At 49.2% G+C, this 13,854-nt stretch overlaps 1 protein-coding gene across 4 annotated transcripts in view; it reads left to right on the top strand.

Moving 5' to 3' along the window:
* Positions 1 to 13,854, top strand: part of VIT (vitrin) — a 100,096-nt gene that overhangs the window by 64,295 nt on the left and 21,947 nt on the right. For 3 of the 4 annotated variants that reach the window (XM_073897283.1, XM_073897282.1, XM_073897286.1), the window contains 3 exons: positions 506 to 562; positions 8,945 to 9,007; positions 12,682 to 12,829. In XM_073897283.1, the coding sequence (XP_073753384.1) occupies positions 506 to 562; positions 8,945 to 9,007; positions 12,682 to 12,829 (268 nt within the window). The remainder of the gene's footprint in view (positions 1 to 505; positions 563 to 8,944; positions 9,008 to 12,681; positions 12,830 to 13,854) is intronic. The other variant, XM_073897284.1, reaches the window with a different exon arrangement.

Genomic DNA, 13,854 nt, shown 5'->3' on the forward strand with positions numbered 1-13,854 from the left:
AATTGCCCGATAAATAATGAATGCTGAAGTGTATTTGATTTTCTCACAAAGTAATTAAGGATAACCCATTGTGTACCTTTAAGATGACTGAAAGCTAATGTTGTCTGCATCAATACTGGGCAAATTGTGAAATGTTAAGTGACATTGCTACTGAAGGATTACTTTAGCCTCCTCAGGAGTGGCACAGTTGAGGAGAATTATTGTAAGAATAATGAAGTGTAAAAAATATATGGCCATTTAGCAAAAGATACTTACTTTGACAATTGTGAAATACAGGGGTTATTATTACCTGGAATTTTCAGTCAGTATTTGGAGTTAAATCCCCACCACCAGCCCCCTTCTTTTTCCATTTCAGGGCCTCGAGGCTTGGGGTGGATTCAGACCACCCAAGGACAAAGCTTTACCTTAGTTCTGACCTTCGTTGGTAATGTCTTGCTAGGTCGGATCATGGAAAGAATGAGAACAGATTAAAATTCATGCTCTGACCAGGGCAATGTTATTACAGGTCGCTGGTCCCCCAGCTCTCCCACAAGCAGCCACAACAGCTCCCATGCCAGTCCAGGTAAGGACCTGAACTCACCTATCCAGCTCCTGGTGGAAGTCGAGCGTGTTTCTATGGGTTTGTCCTCCCAGATTCTTGCCATTTGATTTAGATTTGGACAGAGAGCCTTAAACCAGTGATTCCAACAGTAGATACTGCTCAAGGGCCCCACTTGTAAGGAAACTTGAAAGGAAAGCAAGGGAGCCATTAAATAAGCAAGGCTTTCACCAGTTGTCATTCCCTCGAGGCAATTTTGTGGAGGTTGTGATCGAAATTCCTAAGGATTCAGTAACGAGGCTCTTATAAAGCTGAAAAGGGATACTCTCTGGGGTTTGTGCTTGAGGAACCAGGGTAAAAGAAAGAGAACATTTTTTAGCATTGTCTAGGAAAGGGCAGGGCCAACTTCGGTCGGGTGCTTCTCTGATAAGGGGAATAGAAATGCATTCTCTCGCCTCCAGGAATTCTATGAATTATGACACTCCCGACTCTCCTTTCTTCACTTCTGTGTGCATCCCTGAAAGGCTTGGCCGAAACACTGGCATTGCAGAGGGATGAGGCAAGTTCTCTTCTCTGCAATGCCTGTGAGGCCTGCAGAGATTAGAAAGGAAAAATCGAGCAAGGCTGGATACTTTCTACAAACTCTGCTCAGGGCTTGGGCCACAAGCTGATACACTTGGTAGAAGGACACAATACCTTTTGCAGCCACAAGGCACTGCCACGAGGGGGGTGGGGGCGAGGGGGCTGGGTCTGGACCTCCTAAGGAAAAGAGTTCAGGCCTTACTCTTGCTGGGGGATACCAGTCTGTCCTCTGCTTGTTAAAAGATTCCTGGAGACTGTAGGTTCTGTTTGGCTTTGATACCGGATCAGAGCAGGGGCTCCACGGGAGCCCCCAGACAGGACTCGCATCTAGGAGCTGCACAATTGTACCTTTGCCAGAGGACACGCTGTTGTCCTGGACAAAGGGTTTTAAGAATCAGATCGCTGGGCAAAGCAAGGACTCCAAGGCCATCTTAGCCTTCAGCAGGCCCGTGGGACTCTTCAGGCAGCCAAGCATGGGGCACTCCCTCCTCCTGTCCCTATGGCTAGGATCTTTGCCTCCTCCACAACCCCCAAAAGGAGAGCCAACCACAGACAGCTCGACCAACTTCCGAGGAAAAGCGGAACCAGGGGCAAATGAAGGGAAGAGAGCAGCTTGCAGGTTGCATGTGAATCAGCTGGTGCTGTGTCATCCCCTCAGGTATCCAAAGTCAGGATTCTCCCCCGAGCTGCTTTCCAGAAAACTGCCAGAGCACAGGTCAAACTCGGGAAGCTGCCAGCTGCGAGCCGCCCCGGCTCCACCACACTGGCAAACAGCTTTCTCCCTACCCACTCACGGCTAGCCTCAGCAGCTCATCTCCACGTCACCAGAGCTTGGGGGCAGGCCAGGGTGTTTTCACCTCCAGAAAACGTCTCTTTGCTTTGTCTGTTCTCAGTGTGTCAGAGAGAAAAATCTCTGGCAGTCCGGACACCCAATAGCATTCCTGGGCTGGGTTGGCTCGAGAGGTCCCCAGCTGGGTGGCTATGCCCCCACCCTGCACAGCCCAGGACCCACCTCGGGGACTGAGCTCAAACACCCAGACACACCACCGCAGTTCAGATGTGCTTCAGGGGGTGGGTGCAACAAGGCACATTACCTGCTCTCCAGCTCCTCTTTGTCACTGCCAACAACCCAAGGTTACTTGCGGTGTTTGATCCCACTCCCTTTCTCGAACCTTAAGTAGCCTCTGGTCCTCTAGCTCTGAGACTTCTCTTCGCCTTCACGCTCCCATATGCTCTATCTCCTTGAACCTCACAGATGCTCCCAGCTCCCTATGAACCCTCAAATCCTACCCATTTCTGCTGTTCCTCTCCCTCCATCATCATCCCCGACACTTTGCTCTGAGCCTCTCACCCACTCCCGGAGAGCCCTGGCCTCGGGAGCACCTCCTAGCCCATGGGGACCCAGACCTCACTAGTCCCGCAGCCTCCTTGGGGCTCCTGCAGGTGGACGGAAGCCACTCGCACACCGTGAGTAAAGGCAGGTCAGAACACTTAGATGCCCTTCTGCCGGCTCTTCCTTCAGAGACAATCATGCCTATCAGGCAAGTCACCCAATTCTTTGGCTAGAAAATCTTGAAAATATGGGATTGGGAAGAATTGCATAAAGTACCTCTGGTCTCATTCGAAACCAAACAAATGAATCCTTGGGGCATGCCAGATAGAGGCTTCTGCCCGTGTCAGAGAACTTTGAGTGAGCAGTCAGCGGTTTCCCAGCCCCTTCGCTGTTAGACAGAACTTTCTAGAACTTAGGCCCACAGATCCTAATTTGTTTGAATTGGAGCTTCGCAAAGTGTTTTCCAAAGACCTTGCTTCCAGGGATTTTGTAAGGTTCTCCCTTCTCCTACTGCACAACTGTGTGAGGCCAGATTTTCTTTGTGTACTTGAACCAAAACAACATATCACACAGACTGAGGAATAGATATCAGATTCGGTCTGTCTTCTGTTACGCCAGACATTGAAGAAAGTTGTCACTCTTCTCACCGAATTGTTTTAAAAAAAAAACAAACAGCTGTTACTCATAAAAAGTATGTTAAAACAGAATAGCTCTATCGTTAAATGGGAAATAGTTAATATTCTGTTTCAGATGAGAGAACGCATCAATTTTTAATATGATAAAAACAATAGATATGACCCCCACAAACAGCCGCCCTTTGGGATCTTCAGTCATTTTTAAGAGCATGAATTTGAGAGTCTTTCAAATATATGAAAGGAGATTTCATGTCCACGTTTAGGTCCCATCTTTTCTAGGATAAATTTCTCCAGTTCCTCCCACAGGTCCTTCTGTGACTGGTGATATACCCGTTAGCTACACTACAGTCCATGAGTGACTCAGAGCAGGGCACACAGAGCAGAATGCGATCCCACTCGCACTGTGCGCCCGGGAGGGTTCTGCGCCCGGGAACTACCTCTCTCAGCCTAAATATCCCGCCTCCATGAAAACATCCCAAGTTGCATTTGGGAGAAGTCCTGTCAGCCCATCCGTTCATCTCCTCCTGAACTGGCAATAACTCAAGCCACCAGGACTTTTTTTCTCTTGCTCTTCTAGAGAAGTGGGTCACACCAATCCTGTCTTTGTGCCATTGAGTTTTTTGAACCCAACTTAGAATATCATCACACTTATCGCTATGAAATTCTCCTTTAGTTTTGTCTCTTGTAATCTTCCTGAATCTTAATTCTGTCATTTAGTGTATTAACTGTCCTTCCAACTTTTCTGTCATCCACAAAATTGATGAACATGCCACCTGCCTCTATTCTTGTCACTGATAAAAAGACACCACGTGGGACCAAATCTCATGAGCCCCACTAAATACCTCATCTGTGTTTAGGGCAACCCATTAACAGACACGAGCAGCTATGTATGGACCTAATGAGGTTGTCATTGACCTCAATACTCATCCTCTGCTCCACAGGACACCAGACTTAAAACCCATGAGTGATTCCTGCTGCCCCTCCCGCTATGCCTCTGCGCACTGATGTAACTTCACACATCCCCAATTTAAGCCACCCCCCCACACACACACACTGCAGAGGAATTATTCTTCAAATGGTTCAAAAAAATACAAATTTACTGAGCATGCTGTATGTCAGACCCTGTGCTTTGGGTTAGAACTACAGAGATGAATCGGATATTCTCAGATCCTAGAATTGTGCTGCGGGAACTTCTGCCTCTACAGGTAGAGGGTCCCACCCTCTGGTCCTCTGCCCCCTTGAGGCCCCAGCGCCAGACCCTAGCCCTCCTTCCGGGCCCCCTGAGCGGGGACGGGGGCCCCCTTGCGGGCATGGCTGCTCCTGCTGGATTCCCCGGGGGAGGGAGGGGTGCCCCTGATGATTTCAGTTAGAATTCAGTGACATTGCCTCAGAACCATTCGGCTTCATGCTGCCATGTTTGATCAAATAAGCTTCACTGGGCTGGAAACCCAAACATGGAGTTAAAATTGTTTGCGTGAGAAAAGGTGGCCAGCTCACACGGAACTCGCAGGGAGGGTAACCCKTGTGCAAACCCAGGACCGTGGATGGGGAGGGTAACCCGTGTGCAAACCCAGGACCGTGGATGGGGAGGGTAACCCGTGTGCAAACCCAGGACCGTGGATGGGGAGTGTAACCCTTGTGCAAACCCAGGACAGTGGATGCTTGGCCGGGACGACAGCTCCCGCCCAGAACCTCGGACGGTCCTCAGCCTCCTCGATAGCCCCGTGTCGTGGGCCGGCGCGCGGGGACGCCCCACGGCCAGCAGCTGGCCGGGCGCGCGCGGGTTCACGTCAGCAATTGGGAGCCGTCCGAGGGAAGCAGGCGGCTCAAGGCGGGAAGCCAGGCCACCGGGAGGGCGGGCCGGAGGCGCCCCGGAGGCCCGCTGCCTCTCAGACAGCCACCTGCTCACCCCGACACCCCTCGGGAATCTGTGGGGCAGAAGCCAGGGGCCCGGAGGGCCACCTGCGCTTCCGCCCCATGAGACTTCAGAGCCCTGAGGGCCGTGTGTCGTGGCTCCCGCTTGGGTCCTGTGCTGGTGGCTCCCAGATGGCCGGGGAAGAGAAGCTGGAACCAGAGCGAAGATCATCACCAGGGTCTCCGAGGCGGGATTTTGGGCCGTCCCATGTAGTGTGAGTCACGGGGAGTGTGGCAGGGGGGGTCTCTTTGGGGCCTCACCCAGTAAGTACCCTGCGATGCTCAAGGCTCGAAGACTCCCCGGGAGTGAGAAACAGTGGGGGGTAAGCCCGGCGCCCAGCGCAGCCCCACCTCGCCCTCTGCAGCAGTCTCCTCACCTCTAAAACGGGGTCGTGCTTGTCACCCAAGTCACGGGGTTATTTGTGACTTACCGTTGCCACGTGCATGGTCAGTGCCTGACATTGAGCGCACTCTCGGCCAGTGTTAGTGGTTCTACGTTTTTACCACGGGAATCCTTCGGAGCCAGTGTCTCTCCTGGACACGGACGGTATGGAGGAGATGAGCGAGCAAGCTCGGCCACACACATAAGTGATCGTGTTCTAAGACTGCCTTACCCCTTTCGGGGTGATTTTGTACACATTTCCCTCCGTGGCAGGCAGGTCAGGACAAGTGTTTACGACCTCAGCTTTACACAGGAGAAGACTTAGGGCTGGAGAAGGTGGGCGAGCCCCCCAGGCTCCCAGCTAGGGTTTGGTGGACACAGGATGGGCCTTCTGCTGCCTTTCATCCTCCCATCACCTGGTTCCTCCTCGACGCCAGGATGTAAGCGTTCCCACAGACTGACGTGCCATTTCTACCAAGTCCAAAAACACCAAGTCTCAGCTGTCCAAATATTTGTCAGCCCTCGGCGTTTGGAGAAAAGCGATTCGGTTCATACTTGTCCCAAACAAATATAAATGGCACCAACAGAAGGACTGGTGCCCAGGACGGGAATGAGGGCTTGGAGATCCTTGCTGTCAGCGAACTGTTTCTCTCCTGCTGAAGTATGCCCAGCATTGTAATTCTCTGTAGCACTCGAGGGGGCTGAGAGCCTCCAGCAAAAACGGAGATGCCACCAGCCCTGGTTTTTGGGTTTTGTTTGGGGGTTTTTTTAGGGAAAGGGCGTGTTTTGCCAGCAGGTGGCGACAGAGAAGCAGAAGGTTTAAACCTATTAATCAGAAATCTGAACTGGGAGATCATCTCACCCAACGTGCAAATGTTATTCCCAAACAAATTAAGGTTCACAGAGGGTCTGTGACTTGTTTAAGGTCATACACCTGGTTAATGGCTGAGCCAAATTATACTCCGTTCTCGCCATGAACTCAGAATGTGCACGAACACAGACTGCCTTTCAAAATAGCCTGACATCCTCATCATACGAAGGAAAATACCACTTCTTTTGAGTGTGTGTTCATCATTGCAGCATGCAGCCAAGCTGATGGGCTCATCAGGCCCTCAGCTTTCCGAGCTGGGGAGGTGGGCAGAGAAGGGATAGAGGAAGAGAAACAGCTATTTTTGGTGTCCTTCTGAGGCTCCATAACACGCTTGTGCTGCCTCTGGGCGCTTCCTGGCCATGACCCCCGCCACAGCCGTCAGGGACTGCGGGGTAAGAATACCCCTTCCCGACCACTCCTTCTACTTTATTAGCACCAGCTTATAGTGGGGGCGTTCAACATTTTACTGAAAGGCCAGGCGCCGCTTTGCTATCTACTGCTGGTGGCACAGCGTGAGAAGCAGAGACTCAGGAAACGAGGGGACCACCTGCCCTCTGAAGGGGCCTAGATTTGTTCTGTATCGTTCTAAGGAAGAGAACATAAACAGATGGGTAAGTCAGAGGTACCTAAAATGACTTTGGGCACATAGTGGGTGCTTCATAAGCGTGGATGGAGGGATGGATTAAGATTTCAGATCGATACAATGAAACATTTTCTAACAGTCTCAGTGGTCCAAGAAGGAATGTACTGTCTTGGTTGAGTATGTAATGAATTCCCTGTCCCTGGATGTATTCAAGCATCAGCCATGCAGTCACTTGGTAGGGATGTTGTAGAAGCATGCTGGGGGAGATTGGTTTGGATTGGATGAGCTTTTGGGTCCCCTCGAATCCCGGGATCCTTATTTTCTATGATTCTTGGTGCACAGTGAAAGAATGGAAAAGGCAAAGATGTTTCTGTCTTTGGTTTTCAGAGCTTTCCAAGAGAAGAATCCTAAAGGTTTCAGGTGGCCTTCTAAAGCCTGGTCCCATGTTCCTTTACTAAACTTTCTGCCACAACTGAAAAATGTTATCATCCTGGAAGTTCATTTGAGAGCTTCTGCTGGTTTCACCAAAATAACAAGTTTGCTTCTTTTTAATTTTGAAAATCAGGGGAAATGGACTTGTGGCAACCTGGGTTGGTCCTGTTAGATGCAGGTATTTATACAGCCCAACCTCCTGGCCATGACGAGATGGAGACACATAGGATGACAGAGTTAGGAGAGTCTGGCAAGCCGGCGGGTGGTGCAGAGGCCACTCCTGTCCATCGGGTAGCAAAAGGGAAATGAGAAACGTGAAGACTGTACAACGGGAGTGAGTTCCTCGCCCCCAAATGAGGCTTTGACGCTCATTCCATCTCGAAGCATACCCTGACTTCCTGCTATTTCCCCTTCTTTCTTTGCAGAGGGGTATTCAGCTTTCCCTTCACGTGAGTGGGTGTTGTTCGCTTTTTACAGAATTAAGTGTTTGAAACTCCAACAGCAAACCCAGCTCTCGGTCTGAGGGCAGATTTTACCGGTAGGGAGAGACAGGGTGGAGGAAAGGACGCTGACCTCTCGTTTCTTACCCCCTTCCTCCAACGTGGAGCCTTGGACAGTTTCTCTGAGAGGCTCCTGGCTGAGAAATGCCGTTAGACACCCAAAGCGAATTTTTAAAATGATGCGAGGAAGTGGGATGAGCAGACTGACCTTTCATGGAAAGATGAAATCATGTGCTTGGCAAATTGGAAAAACTAACAAGCTTAGAGAAAGCTCACCGCAGCCAAGAGCGAGCAGAACCTCCAGCACCTTCCTCCTCTCCCAGAGCCTCTGGGGGGATGCCCCTGGACATCCCAAAAACAGGGAGACCAACTGACCAACCTCTGGTGCTCCCTGAGAAACTCACTGGCCTTCCTGAGCCTGAAAAGATTCTCACTGATTGTCTTTAATCCCTTAAATAATACATGTGTGAACTTGGCTCCCATGTAAATGGCTCTAAAGAAAACTGCCCAGCCTGAAAATACACACGCACGCATGCGCACACACTCTCAAAGCACAAAACCCTTTTGCAACTTTACCTCTAATCTCAGGCTGTGGAGGGGAGGGGTTGCTCTCTGGACCCTCTTATTTGTTTGCGTTACTGGGGATCTTAGGTCCTCCCCTCAGTCTATATCTGCCGCCATTAGACTGTCCATGTGTCTCACCCATCTTTGTTCATTGACTCAATCACCACATGTTGACCAAGGACCTACATGGGGTAGGCACAGTGAAGGTTTACATGATGAGCAAGACCCATGCCCTGACCTTGAGATTTTCAGAATTTTACAGAAGGATAATTTACACTGGCCAAGTGCTTCCTGCTTGCAGGTAAGGAAACTAAGGCTCAGATAGACTCTGAGCCTTAACAGGCTAACAGGCAGTAGGAAAGAGACCCAGGTCTTCTGACTTCAAGCCCCCTGAGCACCCAGGAGAGTCTGGTGTCTTTTGTAGGCTGTCAGTAATTCATTCTTATCTCTGAAGGCGGGGGCGGTGTGGAGAAGAGCACAGTCAACCTTAAGCCAAGTCTGCCCCCGAACCCCAAGCTGGGTGTGAATATCCATTATGTCCCCATCCCTGGGGTAAGGCCAGATGCTTCCTGTTCTTGTAAGTCACCAAAAGTTTTACTGTTCTTTCCAGGATTTGTTCCAAAAGAAGAATTAAGCACACAGTCTTTGGATCCAGTGTCCCAGGGAGATGCAAGTAAGTGAACTGACAACTGGAAACCCAGAGGGGCTGTGACATCCGATCTGCTCCCCTCTCTCCACACTCAGCCCACCCAGATCCCCTTCTCTCCCACCCTGGATCTATTTATCTCCTCTCTTCTGTTACTTTGTTCTAAGGGGAAAGGGAAGCTTATGGAGGATTTAAACTGTCTGTGTGCACGAAGGGGAAAGGATCAGGTTTTTTCAACATCACCATGGCAACAGGGTGGGATGGAAAGGGGAGACAAAGGAGGGGGTTAAAGGAAGAGACGGGCTTGCCGGCAGGGTCAGTGGCTCCGTGAACAGGTTGGCAGACAGAGCTCTGAGCTGGAGGTGGAAATGCGGAGAAAGGGCAGATTCAGGAGACAGAGAAGGACGAATCTAGAGGTTTGGAGGTGGAGGTGTGAGAGAGGAAACTGACGAAGATGATTTGAGCAACTGGGATACTGGGCACTGCCATGAGGACCCCCTGGGATGGGGCAGGTGGGGGCAGGGAGATCGTTGCTGACTGCCGTCTTCCACAAGACATTCGGCCTAGTAGACAGTTGACTACCCAGATCTGACTCAAGAAGGAGCAGCCCACCTGGGAATTCAGAGTTGGAAGATGATGAGCTAGGATTCAAAACCAAGGTTAGGAAAACAGGAAAGGTGACCGAGGGACACAAGCGGCCTTACACCTGAAGAACTTCAGCACTGAATAGGTGGAGGAGAAGCCCCCTGAAGATACCAGGAAGGAAGGATCAGGGAAAAAAAGGAAAACCAAGAGGCAGTTGAGCGTTGCGGGCCAAGGAGATCACGTGCAGATTCCCTCAGAGAGTCGTTGCAAGTCAGCCACCCGTGGGCTGGGAGTCCCAACCCAGCTATGTAGGAGGATCACCTGAAGACATTTTTAAAAACTCAAGATGCCCAATTCCTGGCTCATACCTACTGAATCACCCTCACCCTAGATCTTCCTACTCAGGATACAGGTTGACCACACCAGCATCACCTGCGGGCTTGTCAGAAATGCAAAATCTCATGCTCTACCTCCGACCTACTGAATCAAGTGATTTCTTTGCACGTCCAACCTTGAGAAGCCCATCCCAGAGTGATTCCCGGGCATCCTCCTTTGTTGAAGCTGCGTAAGCGACTCTGATACATATCCAGGGTTAAGAAACACTGGCCTAATGCATTGGACAGCACAAAGTATTCATCTATAAAATCATATGTTGGAGAAAACCAAAGCAATTAAGAAAATTGGTAGATTGATTCCTGTGGACACTCTCACCTTTTCTTCCTTGCCCTCCAACCTCTGTCCTCTGTGACAGTAATAAATTGCTCATGCAGAACATTTAGTGACTCAGTTCTATCCTGGAGTATTGATGTCATCCTCCTATCGACATGTTTTCATCTCACTACGAGGAGGCCACTAGGTCTCAGCCCACGTGCAGAGCTGAAACCATGATCCGTAAAGCATCGTGGGAAATGGAGAGCACGGGTGATTCCAATGTCAGCCATCAGGGTAGTGAGTAAAGAGAGCCAAGCAAATAGAGAACATCTCAGCTTCTTAAAACCTAGCTATGAAGTGAGCACTTCAATCCTGAGCACAGCTCAAGATGTAAGAAATAAGAAAAAAATTGTCTATGAAGAAGCAAAACAGAGACTCAAAATCCATGTGCTTTATTTATTTAAAAAGAAAATCACCTTTGGGCCTCATTCTAATTAAGTTATTTAAAAAAAAAACTTTTCATTTTAAAAGGCATATTGAGCTAATCTGCTGACAGCTGGAAGGAAAACCCCTGTCCAGGGGCGTGTCTCAAACTTTCGTGTGCACACAGTTCACCTGGAGATCTTGTTAGAATGGGGCTCTGATTCTGTAGATCTGGGTGGAGCCTGGGAGTCCTCATTTCCAGCACACCACAGGTGCGGTGAGCAGGGGGCCCTGAAGAACACCACTGCCACCTGCTGGCAACAATTCTCATTGCCAGCTCAGACCCAGGGAAGAAGGGGTTGGCCCTGTGTGGGGTACAACATCACAAGCCTTAGAACAGTTCTGCTTTTTCCCAGGCTTCCGCGGCATTGTTAAGGCTCTCACTTCTTGCTTTTGTTTGATTCTTCCAATCTTCATCTCAAGGATCATGCTTTGGCATAGGCAGTTTGGGGACAGCAAAGGACAAGGGAAGCCAGCTGAACAGGACGAGTTGGCAGGCACTGAATGTCCAGGCAGACAGGAAATGAAAGTTTGCAAGATCCACTAATGAGCCAAGGCACTAATTCCAGATGGAGCAGAGTCAGCCAGGCCCAGAGAGGTCCCTGTCATCGCCCACTTCTCTGCCTTTCATTGCCAGGCGCCAGTGCAGGGTGATGAAGCACATTCTCAGATACAACTTTTTTCCTTAATCTGCCAATTCTGCAGTATCACTCTTTAATAAGTATCTCTTATCGATTCTGCTTAACGCTGTGTCAACTCATGTCCATTTCTTGCTCTCGTTTAATACATACCTATATCCCTTCCTGCCTACTGATCTCCTCCTGGGGAACGGGAAGACCATGGTCGCACGGAAGTAATGCAACATGCATCGGAGAGAAGAGAAGCCTAGTGGTGGCCTCCTGGGCGATTGTGCTGGAGCCTAGAGAGTTCCAGGCGTGTCCAGGCGGCTGCATGCCCAGGCAGAAAGGACAGCACTGCCCGCGTGTCCTCGTGGATACTCCAGCCCAGAAATTCCTACCTTTACTGTCCCTCTCTCTTTTTTCCCCCCATGGATCTCTGTTTTGAAATATTCTTGTCTCCTAAATCTCAGTTGTCCAATGATCCATTCCCCATTTTTTTTTTAACCAGAGGGATATATACCTCCTAATAAGAACTTCTGAACAGTATTGAATAATCAGTTTTATCATACTAAGATGATGTAATTTCAATCGAGAGCAAAGAGGACTTTAACTATTAGCTTATGTGGCTTTCCACCAACTCCTGCAGCATTTGAAAGGTTGAGAAAAGCTTTTAGCCCCCTGCCTCCCTCACAACCTTCGTGTATGCACAGGGGTCCAGAGATCCTAGCCAGAACAACTGTCCTAGTCTTTATCACAACTAAAAGAGAGGAAAAAATTCAAAGCTTGCTACAAACAAGTCCCAAGATGTGTAGATATATGCGGGTAATTCTATGGTTGCCTCACCTGGGGAAGTGAAGACGATTGGTATCAATTTCTCATTCTACCATTCCTGCCCTCCCCTCAGCACTGGCCTTGCAGAATTTTTCATACCTTTATAAAAACCCAACACATAATTCTACAAAATTAAGATGAGGGTAAGAGACCGCAAGCTCCTGAGACTCAATCTGGGTGAATTCTACATTTGGGGGGTCTGCACTGAAGTGGTCTGAGCCGAGGAAACCATCCGCAGGGCTTTCCCACACTTGACCGGGAGGCCATTGCTTCTGAAGGCTCTAAGTTGGCTGATACAGAGAATTCTAAAGCAGTTATAGAAATAAGTGCTAGACCAAGTGTCCAGGACCTTGGTGCCCAGTGAAAATCAGTTATGAATTTAAATAAGTGAATAAACCCTGCATCTTGCCGTTACTTTTTATTTTCTTTGCATTGGATTCTCGGGGAGCTCTGGGGGAGAAAGAGGAGAGAAAGCCTGGGTTAATGCAATGAGAGATCATCAGAATAACAGAGCCCTTTTCCATTCCTCAGACTGCAAAGTTGACTTGTCATTTTTAATCGATGGGAGCTCGAGCATTGGCAAACGCCGATTCCGAATCCAAAAGCAGTTCCTGGCTGATGTTGCCCAAGCTCTTGACATTGGCCCTGGTGGTCCACTGATGGGCGTTATTCAGTATGGGTAAGTGCTGTTCTTAATCCAGAAACCGAGTCGTGCCACATGCTGAATCTTATGCCACAAATAATACCATCCTACAGCACAAATTCATCTTCTTCCCTAATACAAATGTAAATGAAAGAAATGGAAGCAATTTCAGGTGCCACTTAAGAAATCTGACTCTTCCAGAAGGGAAGGACAGGTTAGTGAACACTTAGAAGTAAATGGCATTTGCACGCAGGGTTTGTAGAGAGCATATTTATTTGGGAATGAGGAGAGCTGGATTCAAGTCTTAGCTCAGCCAGTAACAAGCTACGTGGTCTTGGGCCAGGGCTTTGCCTCTCTGTCCTCAGTTTCCTTTTCTGTAGGCCAAGAAGGTGGGCTGCACCCTGTGCTCTGTCCACCTGGAGGTAAGACGCCTAGAAAATATGGTGCTGTAGGTTGACATTTCTCTTTTCTCCATATGGCCTTAGGCCTCTGTGCTAGTCCTGGAAAAGATTACCAGGTAATGGGGAAGACTGGGTGGGGAGGGGAGTGGCCTCTATCAGTCAGCTGAGCACCAGGTGACTGTCCCCAGCCCACCCTATTACTCTAGTTAGGGTAGAAATTGAGTGTTCATACTGACATCCAAGCTCAACTTTTTCTCTTATTGGGGGCAATAAGTCAATCTTATTTCATAATAATAGGTTTCTCCCTAAATGCCGATATACAGATGTTAACAGATAATAAGCAGACAATCGGAAGAGCAAACAAGCACAGATCTCAAACGATAGCTGGACTTTTGACCAGGAACCATTAAGGGCAGGATAATGGTCTCACTTTCCACAAAGGACCCTCGGACACAATATGACCCCTCCTTCCCCACAGATCTTCAGCTTAACCTTAGCAATGGAAACTAACATAGACCTTGGTGCCTCTTGCTGAGAAGCCGCGGCCCCAGCTTATTTGCCTCCCCCCACCAAAAAAGTAAAACATTTATACCTGACAACAATCAGAGGGTCTCCAGATCCTTCAAAATTTCCCAAGGATCTCCAGGAGCAGTATTTTAA

The sequence above is a fragment of the Callorhinus ursinus genome, unplaced genomic scaffold (genome assembly GCF_003265705.2).
Source record: "Callorhinus ursinus isolate GAN/ISIS: 27379988/994484 unplaced genomic scaffold, GSC_fseal_2.0 scaffold10, whole genome shotgun sequence".
Classification (NCBI taxonomy): Eukaryota; Metazoa; Chordata; class Mammalia; order Carnivora; family Otariidae; genus Callorhinus; species Callorhinus ursinus.